A 17,797-nucleotide genomic window follows, 5' to 3' on the forward strand; every position below is an offset into this window, starting at 1 on the left:
CACGATTGTGGACATGTGACCAGTGCAATGCAAAACGTTTCCAAATCAAATAGGTTTGGTAACCGTAATTATTTTATTGAAAGATAAGATTTCAATCTGCCTGACAGTCAATAGTTTGATTACAATATGTTTAAAAACAGTGTTATATTCCACATAACTGTCAAACACAAACAAATGTCATAATAATCTATGGCAAATTTATTAGTTTAAAGGATAAATTTCTGCATCTCTACAATGAGTAATTAGGATTTTAATTAAGGAAAGAAAATTATGGTAAATGAAGGACTTAAACATAAATTTGATACTGATCAATAAATGTCATTAAAGCATTTTCATATGCAATTCAGGATGAAACTGTCAAGATGTTAGCGAGTTTCAAGTTGTGCATATGCTCCTATTCGACTAGTTTTCATTGGCAGTAGAAGGTGAGGACATTTTCCTGGTTTCCTCTGACCAATAGGACTGGAGCTTTGAGATCACGTGACAAGAAGTCCAGCCACGCCAGGTAGAGCATACAGGGACATCCACCTCTCCTCCCCATTGGCATGGTGCTGTCAGAGTTACAACAAAGATGACTTAATAAGGTGAAAAGTCACAAATAATGAGTGCAACACATGCATGCGTGATTCCTTTAACAGGCAAAGTGATTGTACGTGTATTCTCAAGCTTAAAAATGAGACTGGCTACTGGTACTGGCTCTACCTTCAAATAGAGTAGCCTTTCCACGACTTAAGGAGAACATTTACGAGACTCACATAACAATCAGCGCAGCTTCCCTGGAGTAATCCTGGACGACCTCATTGAGACGGATCTGACGGAGAGTCTGGATCCGACAGAGAACATTTACACGTTCGGCCAATGTGCTGCATTCAAAGCTCCAGATTTACTCCAGTGTGTGTTCATGTCAAACCTTGGACTTGTTCCTCTCTAAATCATGATCAGCAATCATCCAGGGCTCCCCTCGCTGTCTTGGTGGAACAGGATCCTGTTTAAGGTTTGTATCCAGCCTGAAGCGACTGACCATACTCTCAAACTGACGAACACTGGAGCACACAGAGAGACACGAAGGGGCCATGAGTAGCTCTGCAGAAAAAAGGTATTTCTATTTTGCAGTGATGAATTCTCTTTTTATTTGTTCCAGGCTCTATGCTGGAGTTTTTCAGCTTTGATTCAACTGGATTCTAAAAGACTTGAGACCATTTTATGCAAACATCCACCTCTAGGGAAGGGCACTGAACGAAAATTACTGCAGTATGGCTCTGTATTTGATGCCTTTCCCTGGAACAAAATGTTATCAGGCAGGACTTTTGCTCTGAGATGTTTATTTGACCTAACATCCCAGAAACCCCGACTCATGTGATACCATTGGCATTCATGCATGAGTCAAGAGACTGGGGTAATCAAATATATTTACTCGCTCTAATTTGATTGGTTTTTGCTCAAAATAGGAACTTATGCTGTCAAACTGCTGTGACAAAAAGTGTATGAATCTCATAGACAAATGAGTCATATCATGTTGCTTATAGATATACTCATAGTAATGTAAATCAAATATGACCCCATTTTCTAGGTACCTCCTGATGGTCCCTGGACCCCAATTGGACTGTTAACTTGGATGACTGCTCAAAGTCATGACATTCTAGATGCATAAAGTGTTAGTCAAATGCACAGACCATTATCCTGCTGGCTGTCCCGGGGTGAAACTTAAACTCGACTTTATTTTTTTACATAGTCCTCACTACCGGAATTAAGTAATCATTATTGGGTAACGCCTACTTCGTAAATCCATCTCGATCCCCATCGTAATGCAGAACCGCACAGTGATGGCTCTTCCCCACTTTCCACATTGATTCATTCTCATACATTAAAGCTATAGTACTGGCGGCCTTACTTTCGCGGCTGGGGACTTTGGTAGATGTCAGGAATCACCTCGACATCATGGAAACCGAGACGGAAGGACTTGATCAGGGCTAGCATCCTAGAAAGAAAACATAAGGCCATTATATAGAAATGAACTTGTGCTGTTGAATAAATAAGGTTAAAATAAAACACATCAACGGTTTTTTTTAAGTATCTTGGCCGCAAACAAATAAACGTTGATCTTCCTTAGTTATCTGTCCACCTCTCATTGGTGGAGGTCGTCAAATGGAATACTTTGGACAACCATTTGGATCCTCTTGGTTGTTTTCCGTCTATGTAATCAATGAAAGTATTTGATTTGCTTAATATTTAAGCATCCAAACTATCTTTGACTCCAACGTAATACTTTGAAAAAGGTGCAGAAGAAATCGGATTATTGTGACATAACAGCAAACAGTAATCTGAAAGGTCAGGAGCTAATCTCAACTCTTACTCCTCCCTCTGCTCGTCCTTCTTCTCCGTTTCTCCTCCCACAAACACTCTGACCTTACATCCGGACCAGCGCTTCCTCCGGGTCAGCAAGTAAGGCAGCAGAAGGGTCAGACCTGGTAAACCAATTGCACAATACACTACAGACACACATTATATTTTTGGCAGAGGCAAGGAAAGCATAGCCAGAAAGATGTCAGACCTCCATCATCAGACAGCCAGTACACATCGATGTTCTTCTTCCCTTGTTTTTTCCTGAATGCCGTGCTTGGCTGAGGCATCAATTCAGCAGCTGCACATAATTTTGCATACAGTTCACAGAAAATAAAAATTGTTAAAAATACAAATGAACAGATTGATATTATTATTATAAATTATTATTATACATTTTTTGGATAATTTACTTCAAAATGTCTGAAAATGAACCATCCAGTGACATTTACAGCGTCAATATTTGCAAATTCTAGAACAAAAGTGCTCATGAGCTTCTAAATAATAGCATGATACGTGAAATAAATGAATGGCACTTAAGTAATCATGCAAATACATACAAACGGTGCTTGTTTGAACAAGGGAAGGTGCAGCAATGATGTTTATACTCTCTGACTCTCCGTCAAAGGCAGGGTTAACTGAAATAAAAACAAAACAAAAGGAATTTAGGGTTTGATTCGACTCGAATTTACAAAGTCAACTAACGATGGATGAATGTGGACGTCTCTTCCTATCTCTCTTCTTCTTGACTCCAAATGTGCTGACAGAGAAGATGCTGCACTCAGAGTTCATGTGTGGTGTGGAGTTAATTTACGCTGAGCGTACTCATTTGAAATGAGGCTCTCTCTCACCATGCGATGAAGATGGTTGAGAGACATCCAATCTCTCCCTCATTCTCAGCATACACACACCGTACTGTTGGTCAAATGCATCACTGAAAAAAAGGCATTATGGTAATGTTGAACTGGGAAGAAATTGAAGACGACACACAAGATGAAACTATTGATGTCTCAGGTACTCACTGCAGGATTCCAATGTAACTGTGCGCAGCCTGAGGTGAGTCACTCTGCCAGTCTGACTTGAAACCCAGTAGCAGAACATTTGGGTTAATGCGACCCAAACCTGCCCCCTGGTGGACAGTCAGTGGCATGAGATGTCGGAATGTCTTCGTCATATAGCATCATTATGCATTAATATTGAATGAAACAATAGAAATAGATAGAAGTAATCCAGCTACACCTAATTTAAGTTGCTTCACTCTGAAATTGCCTTACTTTTTAAATAGGGTTTAATCCACACTTGTGTGTTAACAGACAGAGAAACAGCGTTGATGATATGTTGTTGTTTTTCATTTCTAATAGTATGTGTAATTCAATAGTAATGCTGATGGCAGAAATGCTCAGCTTGATCCTTAAAGATGATATTATTTGTACACAGACAGATCAGGGGCCTCACGTATCAAGACTTGCGTGGATTTCCGACTGAAACATGGCGTACGCTCAAATGCAGAAAACGTCGAACGCACAAATAAATCCAGATGTATGAAACCGTGCGTACGCATTAATCAAAGCACATTTCCTTTGTATTTGTATGACAGTTGATATATGAGGCCTCCGCTGTTACCATAACAACAGTACATTAATCTGCTCGAAGATGAGGGGTATCTGGTTTTGTGAGTCCACTTGATGGAGACAGTTCATGAGAGAATGCATGAGGAGGTGTAATTCTAACCTGTAGCAGCATGCTAACTCCTGAGCGTAGCTCTTCAGCCACCACATCACTATAAAATGATTTCACTGTCCGTTGGTTCAGCCAGGTGACATGACTGTTCCTGCTCCCTCGCTCCACTACGGACGAGGAGGGACAAGCCTGACAAACACAGTGTCAAATGGATAAATAATGATTTTAGTTGCAGGTCAATCAGGAAAAAAAAAAAATCCCTGCAAGCGTGACATGAAAATATAAATGAATTCAATTGTTCTTGGGATTGAATCAAATCAAACCAAAGACTTGGCTGACGGATGCAGAATATATGTGAATGGTAAAGTTGGGCTCACTGTGACCACATTGGCGCAAATCATGAGACTCAGATTTTTTGTGAGACTGTTGGCGAGATCAACCAGAGCTGGACGACTGCTGGGAGGACCGGTGAGCACCAAGCACTGGGGTCTGAAAGGTGACCAAAATCATGATGTGAAGTTATCCATTCCAGAACTCCTGCAGACACACCAACACCCATCTCTAAAAAAAATTAAAATCAAAAACTAGTAATACTTTCTTGCCAAGAGAGATGAGATGTATTGGTTGGATGATCACATATGAGACATTCCTGAGGAGACTTGGGTTTTGAGTCCAATGTAAGCTGCATTATGTCAGTGATGGACTGAACCTGTTTTTTAAGCGCAATACCCACTTGAACAAAACTGAAGCTCGAGGGGTAAAACGAGCGTCTTTGTTTCGATCTTAGGGCCATTGACTAAATAGTTTTATAACTTTAAACGGACGATTCTACAGAAAACAAATTACAGACGTGAGATATTCATCCTGTCACTGACCTGTAGTTCTTGACATGGTCCTCGACCTGATTCAGGCCGATGCACTGGTTCAGAGCGATGTTGTAGGAGCTCGCCTGCACCGAGGAGCCCCAGTTTACAGCTAAAGACAGAGCGTAGAAGAGGTAGAATGGAGGCGCAGGAGGACCTCTGTTTGTCATGATGTGGTTTGTCTGACTGAATTGTGTGTGTCTTTACTGGGCTTCTTGTAGAGCGTGTATCCCAACAAAAGGAAGATGACACCAAACGCGATGAGGGCCGCCCACCAAGTCAGCAGGAACATGATAACCACACAGCACACGGCGCCCAGCAAGGACAACCACTTACTGTAGTACCTGAAGGATGGACGCCAACCTAGAGACACGATTATACAACTTCTCACAATGGACAGGGTATATGCCTTATTTCTCCATTAATGTAATCATTTGTATTCCTTTACTACCTGGTGAGTTGGTGATTGAGGCGTGGAAGCAGCTGAAGTTTATCAGAGTGTAGGAGCACAGGAAGAAATTGGAGATGATCGGAGCGATGGTGTTCAATTCCGCTTGTGAAGAGAAATGAAAAAGGGGGGGATGAATTGAAAACTAATGGCAGATCAAAATCCATTCAGAACGCAATTGCAGTCGGAACAAAAGGTTTTGGTCATCAACAGGGAATGGCGATTCTCCACGAAACCTCACCAATAAGAATGAAGCAAACAGCAATGATGAACGTCAGCAGGTAGCTTCTGAGGGGCTCATCATTCTTGCCGTAACCTTTGCCAAAGAAGCCGATGAGAGGGTACAATTTGTCCTTACAAAGACACTATTAGATTAAAAAAAAAAAATGAAATGGAACAAAATATTAGCCATTTCTTTGTAATAGCAGCAAATTAAATAGAACACTTTGAACAGCTGATTGTAATTTGCACAGAGCCATCCAATATGGTAACAAATCAAAACGTTTTGCACAAAGTCAAAATTAAACAGTAAAAACATGATTAGAAACACATATACAAGCAAATATACTGCATGTCTGAGATTCCGTTGGTGCCAAACTTGAATGGGTGATGGGGGCTGTCCGGTGCACTGAAGCGCCACACACACGGGGCTCCTCTATGTGTGGCACCTCTACAGGTATGCTAACCAACATGTAAAATGTTAGGGCTGAATGAACATAATATATAAACATAACTATATATCTGTAATCACCAGTGTGTCTGTCTGTCTTTCTGTTAGCAACATAACTCAAAATATTTGTGAAAAGATCTTGATGAAATATTCGGGCAATGTTTGGAATGTTACCAGAAAAAGATGATTACATTTTTGTGATGATCCAGATTATGGATACATTTTCAATAACATTGCAGTCAATAGAGAATCAAAATTTGTTCTTCAATATCTCAGTTGATTATTGACTAATGTTTATAGAATTTGATGCAGTCATGTGAGGTGGCGGCCTTTATCTTACCACCAAATTCCATCCAGTTTGAGTACTGATCTTTTCCAAAAAATAGGGGTACACATTTCCATTGTCCATTGACTGCAATGCTACCAAAAGTTTCAAAGTGATCCAGAATCCAGGATCCAAAACGCGTCCATAGTTATTATCTTGCTAACAGACAAACAACTCAACGCCTGCAAAAACATAACCTCTTCAGGGGAGGTAATAATACCATATACCCCTATATATTAATAAGAATTATTATTTAGCACATTTAACCATTATGCTATTTCTTGTGTGTGTACCTGAAAGACTTTGGGAGCAGACACCAGGCAGGCCAAAGCAGAGGACAGTGTTGCTCCAAATATACCAGCGGTGATGAGGGGGCTGAAGGCTGACACCATGCCCATCGACTACAGACACAAATGTAATCTGTGGTTTATGCCTCATCAGTCTTAGAGACTGTGTGATTACAAGGTGATCTAATGTTAATGAAAATAATTCATGCAGAGAATGAAGGATTTATGTGGAGCATTGGATTATAGTTGTTCCTGTTTAATAATGTATTCCGTGCCATTTAAAATCACTGTATTATACTCTGAGGGACAACTTGGCCATGTCGAATGAAATTAACATCTCGCATGGGGAGACACGGAGTTGTCGCTAGGCAACGTAGCCCATATGTTTCATGAATGAGTGAGTTAACCTGGTAGTAGTTACTGATGCCATAGATGCATGTGTTATTGTTGATGCACTCGGTGAAGTCCCATCCATATTGACAAGCTAAACCAACACAATCCTCCATGGATGAGGATGGTGACAGGGTGTCATTTAACAAGCCAGACGCGTCACGGACCATGCAGGATCCTGGGTGGGGAAAAATGAAACACAACAGCGTGCATGAATACAAGTACAGATGCACGGGGTTCAACCACAAACCCAACGAGAAAAGCACTCGGAGAGCGCAGACCTCCGCAGAGTACCAACCTCAGTCTCCCTATAATGAGATTTACACCATAATAATGGCTCTACCTTTATTTTATCTAGATGTTTACATTCCTTAAAACAAACCTTTAGCAATTGGATTCACACCAATATCATTATTAGTTTAAAAGCTATTCACAAAAACAGAACTGTTTCATCGTGAAAATGTACACCCATTTTAACTGAATCTGTTTTCTCAGGTATTAAGACAGAACTAGGGAATATGCGATGACACAGAGAACGGGAGAGCCTGAAAATACTGAGGAAACAGAAGGATGTTCTGGCAGAGAACTGTCCAGAGAGGCAGCAGCTGATTGGGTGAGATGTGTAACAGGTGCGTCTCGTTCAGTTCAACGATGCCTCCGCAGGGCAGAAATCAACCTGCAGCAAGAGTCACCATAGCAACCCTCACAAATGGGGTTTAATGTTCAAATGTCATATTTTTTCCTGAACTCATTCTGGATCAGATCCAGAAGACATTTTGCATGAAAGTGCATATCGGACCCCTTTATAACTGGGAGTTTTGGTGAGTGAATTGAATGCATATTTTACAAGATATGCTTTTTTGATAAAGCCTCCATTTTAGGAAAGCCTGGATCGCGACAGTATCCGCATTCCGGATCTGATCCAGATGAAAGTTGGTGATAAGATAGAGACCCCCCATCCTACGTGATTTTTTCAAATTCGATAAAGATCTGTCAATAATCAACCGAGATATTGAGGAACAAATTTTGAAGCTCCATTGACTGCAATTTTACAGAAAATTTGAAAGTGATGCAGAATCCAAGATCTCTTGTGGAGCGTCACCAGAATTTAATCAACCGTTCCTGGTAAGATTTCCAACCTTTTCTTTAAATTTACTAATCAAGATCCATCCATAACTTTTGAGTTATCGTGATAACAGACAGACAAACCAACACAGGCGAATAAGCTAGAAGGACACTAGGAGAACGCCACACTTTCAAGTCCGCTACACAAGGTTACACTAGTTTTAAATTTGATTTTATGCACAGTAACTCCTTGATATGTGGAATTTTCAAGCATTGATGCAATACAATCACAGATTCCCCCCATGCTGATACATCCAACTATGGCTGAATCATCAGATAACTTCTTTTTTTTCCCCTTTTTTTCTTCATCAGAGAACTTCTGAAGATGGCAGGACTCTGACTGATAGCTGAGGTCTGTGGTGTAAAGGGTGAAGAGGAAGGGAGCGATAACAGTTCCCTGAAGTGTCCCAGTATTACTGATCACCCTGTCTGACATGTAGCTCTGCAGGCGTGCATACTGCGGTCTGCCAGTCAGTTAATCAGTAGTCCATGACTCCTGTCTTTTCCTCAGAGACACTGTCTATAAGCCATCCATCATGCTGTCCTCACCACTGTCTCTAAGCCGTCCATCATGGCTGTCCTCACCACTGTCTTGTAGACCTTTCCCTTCATCCTTGCTGACACTCTCCTATCACAGAGCACACCTGATACTTTCCTCTACCCGTTCCAGCCTGCCTGCACACGATTCTTCACTTCCTTTCCTTTCCCGAGATACTTGAAGTCTTCTTTACGTCTATTCCTTGTAACCTCACTGGTCCCCCTGAGACATTCTCATTTACACACATGTACTCTATCCGGCATCATGGGAAACAAAAAGGGGCTGAGAGCTGATCCGCAGTGCAATTCCACCTTTTCACTCAACTCCCCTGTCACTCCTACTGATACATTGATTTGTATGGTTTAAAAGGGTCCTGAGTACGGCTGGCAGTGAAAAGGGGTTGACAGGTATGTAATAAAGGCAGAGTAGCAAAGAATAGCATACCCTCAGATCTCCAGAGATGTTTGCCCCTGCCAGGATGCCAGTCGCCGATGGGAAGAAAATCGAAAACATTCCAAAAAAGCTTCCTTCTCGGCCACGCCAGCAGGGAACAAAATTGGCAGCAAAAATATCCGCTGGTAAATGTGAAATAGTTAGGATACCACTGGCCTTTCACTTTATAAGAGTGCTCTTTCAGCAAATCCTTTTTATAGGCCACTGGAACCAAATCAACTTTTTGCATTGATCCAAAGACATTTTGGCCTCAATCTACTAAAATATTGAAAAGGTTTGCATGCACATTGTTAAACAATCTCTGAATTCATGCTAATAGAAAAAAAATAAAAATCCTGACGATTTACCTTTGTAGCTGAAGAAACCCTTGGATTGTTTCTGTGGAGAAGCAGGGATGATCGTTCCAACAATGAAACTGGCAAATGACACCATGATAACCAGGAAGAAGAGAATCTGGGCCTGTGTAGGGTAAAATATACAATCAAATGTGGTTACAAATGAGCATTTCAGCACCAGGACAAGCAACTAAATCAATCATTAAAAAAATAAACAGATTTATGGCAACAATGAAAATTCAGAATTGGATATACAGTGCATTCACATTTTTAAAGTACAGTGAACAAACTTAGTAGCCAAACTCCTACGCATGAGTCAGGGGTTAGGCAGCATATTGGACATGTGCTTCAGGCTTCATGAAGTTTCTTTTCACATTACTTCTACTGGAAGTAATGTGTGAAGAAATGCATCATTTAATTGTAATTGTAATTGTTGAAAGTTTTTTAACATGTTGACAGAAGCAGAGCAGCTTTCTAACTGAGTCAAGTGTTTGTGCTAATAAAAGGTAACTGAAAATGTCTGAAGCTTTATTTGACACTTTTCATCGAGTGGTGACATCCTCAAATGCTCGACTGCAACACAAATTTTCCAAAAGTCATGAAACATTTGGTAACCTGGAATTCAGAAATATATATACCGTATTTTTTGGATTATACGTCGCTCCGGATTGTAGGTCGCACCAGCCAAAAAATGCATAATTAAGAAGAAAAAACCATATATAGGTCGCACTGGAGGATAAGTCGCATTTTTGAGGATAATTTATTTGATAAAATCCAACACCAAACAACATATAGCACAAAGAACATGCTAACACGTTTACCAAAATATCAGGTTTTACTCCGAATCACAAAATCCAAGGAAATCTTCATCCTCGGTGTCACTTTTGAACAACTCCCCCAACTCGGCAGGTAGACAAGACGCCGCTTCCTCTTCTACGTCGCTTACATCAGACTCGTCGTCAGTTGCAGTTCCAATTATTCCAGCCTTTCTGAATCCCGACAGGATGGTTGCGGTTGTCACTGAAGCCCATGCTTTGTCGATCCATTCAATGACTTCCAGGAAAGTTGCATGGCGCATTCTCCCGGTTGCCGTGAAGCTGTGCTCTCCATCCGTCATCCACTGCTCCCACAGGTTACGCAAAACTGACTTAAAGCTCCTATTCACGGAGATATCAAGTGGCTGGAGTATTTTGGTTAAGCCTCCAGGGATGATGGCAGGTATGGAGTTGAAAAATTTTAATTTATTTTTTAACTGTGGTGTGATGTGCGCTCTCATGCTATCAATCACAAGCAGAGCTTTGCGTGCTCTAAAGAAGCCATCCGGTCGCTTATTGTAGCACTTTGTAAGCCACAAGTTCATCATTTCTTGATCAATCCACCCTTTCTCGTTCACGGCGACTTCAACTGAGGAGGATTGGATTTTTGGCATGGTTTTTCGTTTGAAAATGACCATCGGTGGCAGTTTTGATCCGTCTCCACAACATACCAGCACCACTGTGAAGTGTGATCTCTCATGACCAGTTGTAACGATATTCACACTTTTTTGCCCTTTCTCTGCAACACTTCGGCCCATGGGGATGTCAAAAGTGAGGGGGACCTCGTCCATGTTAATAATATGATCCGGTGTCACGTTGTGATCACTTACATGCTTTTCAATGAACGCGCGGAAACTGTCAACCTTGGCTTGGAAGTCCGCTGGCAGTTTTTGGGACAGTGTCGTCCTAGCTCTGATAGAGAGGCGTTTGCGCTGCATGAAGCGGTAACACCAAGAAGGTCCTCCCGCAAAGCCGTTTATATTCACCTCCCTGGCAACCACTTGGGCGTGGAGACGCAACTGCACCGTTGACAAACCTCTCCCAGCAGCACGTTGTTCAAGCACCCATGCGTGAACTCGTTCCTCCAACTGCGGCCACCTAGCTTGTCGCCCGCGATTAGCTTTCTTTGTTTTCTTCATTTCAGTAAGCATAACCTCCGCTTTTCGCCAGTCCCTTACAAGTTTTTCGCTCACTCCAAACTTTCTTTCTGCTGCTCGATTGCCGTTTTCGGCTCCATATTTCACTATCTGAAGCTTGTAAGCCGCGGAATATGACTTTCTTTTCGGCGCCATTTTCAATCAGCCCTTCTAATTGGTGTTTTTAGATAACAGGTGTGACAGATAACTCTGAACCTCCAGAAACCGCGACAGATTCTGACGGGTCACAGAGTTCCCTGTAACACCTGTTATAGAAATGTGTAGGCTACTGTCTCTGCGCTCAGAGATTTTGTAAAAAAAAACATATATAAGTCGCACCCCCGACCAAACTATGACAAAAACCGCGACTTATAATCCGGAAAATACGGTATATATATATATTTTTTTTTACAGCCTGACGTCAAAAAATACTTTAAGTAGTATAAAACAATTAACAAAATTTCCATCCATCCATCCATCCATCTTCCACCGCTTATCCGGGACCGGGTGTAAATCACAATATAGGGAGGTTTTTTTATATGTATTTTACCATGGGTGGCTTAGTGGTTAGCGCTGCCGCCTCACAGCAAGAAGGTACCAGGTTTGAATCCTGTCTGTGCAGAGTTTGTATGTTCTCGCCGTGTTTGTGTTGGGTTTCTCCGGGTTCTCTCGTTCCCTCCCACCTCCAAAAACAATTGCTTCCTCTAAAAATTGTCCGTAGTGTATGAGTGTGTACGTGAGTGGTTGTTTGTCTCTGTGTGGCCCCGCGATGCGCTGGCGACGCGTTCGTCCTTTGCTATGTCCTCATTTGTTTGTTGAACTAACCTTTGATTCCCATGCCATACCAGCCAATGAGACGGCCAGTAGGCATGTGACAGTGATGATGCCAATGATGCGAATGTCATTGCTTCGATCCACCATGACAGCTCCATTTTCCTGAGGAACAAAATTCAAGTGTTCCTGAATTGAATGAAAACCGGTGTTCAGTGTAGAGTCGTGGTAAAAGTTGCTTCATGTGCGTATTAGTACATAGGATCACACTCACACGCATGATGTCTGTAACAGTTTCAGCAAAGCCAACAGTGTGCATGGCTACAGCTACGGCATTGGCAAAAGCAAAGATCAGGCCGATTGAGCCACCCAGCTCTGGACCCAGGCTGCGACTGATCAGGAAGTAAGTCCCACCTGAAGACGAGAGCAGGGGATGCAGTGAGAAACGTCTCCAGCAGGAAGCATCGCTATTATATTAGGCCGGAATAGCAATCACATATAACCGTTTAAATATGTTGTGCTGTATATTTACTATGTCTATTATTGCAATAATCAGCGAACAGACCTCCTTTGACCTTCCCATTGGTTGCAATGGCTGAGGTTGAGAGGCCAGTGATCCCAGTTATGCAAGAGGAGAGCAGGATGATTGCCCACGTTAGACCTGATGAAGAAACACATGTGACAGCCAAGCTTTAATATAATGGCCAAAATACATATATATATATTGAAAATGATATTGCATGGATAAAACATTTGAAAAATTAATAAATGGAATGGATGTATTGATGGTCATACAGTACCGATACCAGCTTGAGCAGTGATCCAAGGAAGTCTCAGGAACAAGATCACCCCCCAGATATTTAACATGCAGCGGATCTATGAAAAGAGAGTTACCTGACTGAATTGAAGAGTTTAGGGCCAATGCTAAATCAGCTAAATCAAGTCGTGCACTACTCGCTTTGGACGTTAGGATGATGGGTGGTTTCACACAATTAACACAGTCTTTACCTACCCTAAGAGAAATATGCTGTCAGAGTTTGTATTTTACTAATGGGTTTGTCCATTGATCAGTAGGTCAGTGGTTCAAATCCCAGCTCTGACTGTCTACATGTCGAGGTGTCCTTGGGCAGAACACTGAACCCCTTATTGGGTCTGGCACCTTGCATGGCAGCAGTCGCCCACTGGTGTGTGAATGTGAGGCCAAATTGTAAAGCGCTTGGAGCATCGCAAAGGTGGGAAAGCATTTGCATTCCGTTTATAGGCGTGGTATAGTTCCCTCCTAAACAGCCGGACCACTCAATTGCAAGCAGGCTTCACTTGTTAGTCATGACGCAAAATATTATTACTTAAATCCTTAAATTCTTATGAAATTGTCACTTGAGCATATGTCAGTATATAAAGAACTCCTCAAAATAACAGAAACCATTTGTGGGAAAAATGCAGTCAATGTGGTCTTTGAGTGTTTTGCACCCTGTATGAAGTTGGAACTCGATGTATGACTCGTGTGGAGGAGCACTCATATTTTAGGGCATCTTGTTTCATCTTCATTTTTTGAAGCTCTTGCCGATAACAAAAAAACAACTAATTCAGCCAAGGTAAATATTCAAAGATAATGAAATGTCTAATTTCTACTGTAAAGTTTCTAGTTTTGAATCAAGCAGCTGTTAACAAGCTTGCCAAATATGCGTTGGTTTATCCCTGCCTACCATTACTCCCTGCACCCAGCCAAAGCGAGTGGGTACAGGCGGTGCCTGCTTCTGCTCCTCCTCTTCATCTTCATCTTCCCCAGAGCTGTTTCCTCCTCCAATCTGTCCGCCAGTTGTCTCATCATACAAAGGAGGTTTGGCATCAACCTGATAAATTCGCATAATGACAATAAAGTATCTTAAATCTTGAATCTTGAAGTTCAAGTTCATTTAGATTATTTTGATCACAATCGGTGCAGCATAGATTTATTTATGAACTTGCATCTTGTAAAGTTGGCTTGCTTTGACAGTGGTGCCATGAAAAAACATTCCATTGGTGCTGAGCTGACATTATAGAGTGTTTTTGTTTTCATTTAAAAATACACATTTTATCATGCAAATACTTGCCTCATATGTTTTTTAAAATCTATCTAAAAAATAAATAAATAATAAAATAATAATGATTTGAACTTAACTAATGAAGAGTAAAGCAAATAGATTGACATGAGTTATTACATTTGGTTTACCATTTGAAGGATTTAATCATTTATCAAGAAATTTACCTGCTGCAAAGCATATAAAAATAAACAAACACAAACATGTCCATGTATGATTCAAAATGAATGCAGGAAAACAAAAAGTACCCCAACAACAGGATTATGAATATAATACTTCAAAATATTGTCTGAGGTTTTTTTTTCATCATCAGTTTTCAATTCTTCTTGAGTAATTTCAGACCTAAAATTAGCATCTAATTGCACTTTGCTTGTGAACCATCACTCAAACAATGCTTCTGAATGAGATAAGAACCCCCACAAATGGATGAAAATCAGGTTTTAGTACCTCAGGGTTGCCGTGGAGCTGGTACAGCGATGGTCTGAAGCGCTTCCGTCGGCCCCACACCTCTGTGTTGGCGTAGAAGTCAGAGTGTGGTGGAGAATCCAGCGTTTCATAGCCAGTTAGTTCATCAGATCCACGGGATGCTACGCAGTCCCTATCGCTGTAATGGTGATAGTAACCGGACTCTTCCAGCCGTCCATGCACTGCATTCCCATTAGTTGCTGCTAGAGGAAGTCTAGGTCTGTATGCAGCAAGGTGAATACCGTCATTGGCAACAGGTAACGCCATTCAGAGGGGCTGCGTTTCCTGTGTATTAGTTGATTGTATCAAACAAAGCTAATAAATGTTGTCACTTTATTGCTACAGTTGTATTTCTTCAGCAGCCGATTTCTTTGACTCAAGTCAGTCAGTCAAGCCGATGGAGCCATTCTGTAATTTAGGGAGAATGAAGGAGTCTTTTTTTTTTGACAGGGGGCTGGTTTTATAATTGACCCATGCAGGAAGCGCCAGAGGCCTTTGTAAAAGACCTGGTTCAGTGAACAGCCTTAAAAGACTCATAACAAGAGTTATTAAATGTAACACGGGCTATTTCACATTGCAGGGTCAGACAGAAAAACTCAACCTGAGCTTACCCAGGTTAGTCACTACAATAAACTGCTTCGTGTAAAAAATACCACAGATAGATTCGAAAATTGAAAAATAAATACATTTGAAATGGAAGTAAATTCCTCATTCCCAAAATTGTACTGTCAGGAATTTTCTTTCTTTTTGAGCTTGGTGCAATTTATTCAAAATTGCATTTCGTTTTAGGTTATAACATGTCAAATGTTAATCATTAAATAGCTGTTGGGGTTTTCAGTCAGAATGTAAGTTGTAACTAGCATCGTTACACACGGAGACTGATTTGTGCGATAACCTTGACTGAGACAACACAAGGGCAACAATGTCTGCTTATTAAGTAAAGACTTTAATGATTCTTTACCCTTGGGGCTTGCTCTAGTTACTCATTGCTTTCGAAGCCTCCTGACAAACATGACCTGCTGCAAAATACATTCAATACGTCCTGAGAGGAAGAGAGATATTGCTTGAATATTGTAAAACTGTCTATTATTCATAATATAAGTTCGATCTAGCGAAAGACATAAAATTATGACATGCTGTTACAAATAGTGCTTGTTAATGAAATAAATTGGTTTTCATGGACAAGTTATAATTTAATCAGTTAAGAAATTTTTCACGACAAGAAATTTTAAACTTAAAAAAAAAATGTTCTTTTTGTTAATGATGGTTACAAAAATGGTTGTGATTTGTAATCAACATTTCATCAACTACACTGGGTTGAACCACTGGATTTCTTGGGACTTAACAACTCCCACATTATTTAAATTGCATTCAGAGGTTTAAGGATTACAGCATACCAAGAGACACATCACAAAAATAATCCAAGCAAGTCAAGGACATCCAAATTAAGTAGCCTGTTGACTCGAGAACAACACATACATGTTTTCTTATCTGACCCATCCAGGATGAAAATCATTTCAAATCACCATTGAAAAATGATGCAACAACACAATAGCATTCATTCAGCCAAAAATCTTTTTTTTTTTTTTTAGGTCAGATCACTTTGTTAAAGGAAAATAGTTAGGAGACTGTAAAGATGTCACATATTCTACCCTTTTTCCACAAGTTAACGCAGTTCTCAGACATTTATATGAAATATCTGTGACAGTCTTTGGTCAAAATAGCAAACAGATGCTGCAAAAACCACCAAATATTAGTGTAGAAACATGGGAAAAGTGTGTTTTCATAATATGTCCTCTTTAAGGCCCAGAGAATAATGATAATTTAAACAAGCAAATATTAACTTTTCAACTTGATGTGTAAAACTATTGTTCCTTTAAATCATTAATTTCATGTTGTACAAGCAACAAACCCCGACTCGGTTAAGCAACAATTATCTTGTGTTCTTGATTACAGTGAGATACACAATTTCCATTGAGCACTGCAGGCTCATTACTTTAAATTGCTTCTTTAGTTTCCAGCAATAGCTTAATGATTAAACTTTGCAGCTGTGTGTCCTTGAACTTGACATTGAAGAACTAAGTAGTCTTTAAAATCATCCAAGAGCTGCTGTCATGCTTCAAAAAACTTCTCGTGTTTGGACATAATTTTTTTTAGCATAGAGACTCATTAAGATTAAAAAAACATCTTAAATCTTTATTCTTGTGTCAATATGCATGCAAATACACTCAGTCCAAACACACACAATGGAATTATATTTACACCCTATAGTGGGCCTCTGTAAACAGTCCACAAACACACATATGCCCCCCATAGCCGCAATAGTCAGCGGCTAGGGGGGGGGGTTGTTGCCTTGCTCAAGGGCACCCCGGCAATGCCCTGGAGGTAGACTGGGCCCTCTCCAGCCACCGGTCCACACTCCATTTTTTTTGTCTTGGCTGGTTCTCAACGGCTTGTACTTTGTTGAATTTGTTTAACTGCCTGGGACTTTAGTTTACAGTCATTTACAACAATGCTTAATGAAAACACACACACACACACACACACACACAAACCACTATACATTTCATCACAGTGGCAAATACAAAGTCACAGGTTCCAGGTAAGTGTGTCCACATCTCCATGTGCACAGGACTGCACAACCAGGGACACGTTAAGGGCAAACAAGATGTACAAACAGCGTGTTCAAGATGTTGCCAAATGTAATGATGTTTGTAGCAAAATAAAAACATTTTGATTGTTAACATTTAAATGTTATTATGTTATTTTTTACATTTCATACAATTCACATAGAAATTAAAACCGGAAAAAAATTACCGGTATGTAAAACAATAATGGATGAGTTAAAAATACCATGAAAAACAAAATTCTCATTTTCAGTGCAGCTTAACAGAAACATTGTGCACGAACATAGGACATTTTAATTTGCATGTTTTAAATATTTCAGCACAGAACTATTTTTTGTTACTCATCATTTCCATCGAACAGTCTCCATGTCCAAACATTTTGTATTGTGCCGTTTACAGTCATACATAGAACAACATTCTAAGTCCACATCCGATAACGCCTTTGACT

General features: G+C 40.5%; 1 protein-coding gene across 1 annotated transcript; it reads right to left on the reverse strand.

Moving 5' to 3' along the window:
• Nucleotides 1–409: 409 nt before the first annotated feature.
• LOC137893671 (solute carrier family 12 member 3-like) lies at nucleotides 410–14,989 on the reverse strand. The gene is made up of 26 exons (XM_068739091.1): nucleotides 14,705–14,989; nucleotides 14,425–14,427; nucleotides 13,883–14,029; nucleotides 12,977–13,052; nucleotides 12,742–12,837; nucleotides 12,451–12,590; nucleotides 12,231–12,341; nucleotides 9,467–9,578; nucleotides 9,002–9,241; nucleotides 7,021–7,181; nucleotides 6,620–6,727; nucleotides 5,573–5,696; nucleotides 5,335–5,436; nucleotides 5,091–5,246; nucleotides 4,896–4,995; nucleotides 4,398–4,509; nucleotides 4,072–4,209; nucleotides 3,363–3,469; nucleotides 3,192–3,274; nucleotides 2,901–2,978; nucleotides 2,552–2,641; nucleotides 2,354–2,465; nucleotides 1,892–1,978; nucleotides 911–1,043; nucleotides 756–823; nucleotides 410–551 (listed from the first exon to the last, which is right to left on the reverse strand). The coding sequence occupies exons 1-26, from the start codon at nucleotides 14,987–14,989 to the stop codon at nucleotides 410–412; spliced, it is 3,111 nt and encodes a 1,036-aa protein (XP_068595192.1).
• Nucleotides 14,990–17,797: the final 2,808 nt, after the last annotated feature.

Source organism: Brachionichthys hirsutus, chromosome 5 (assembly GCF_040956055.1).
Source record: "Brachionichthys hirsutus isolate HB-005 chromosome 5, CSIRO-AGI_Bhir_v1, whole genome shotgun sequence".
NCBI lineage: Eukaryota > Metazoa > Chordata > Actinopteri > Lophiiformes > Brachionichthyidae > Brachionichthys > Brachionichthys hirsutus.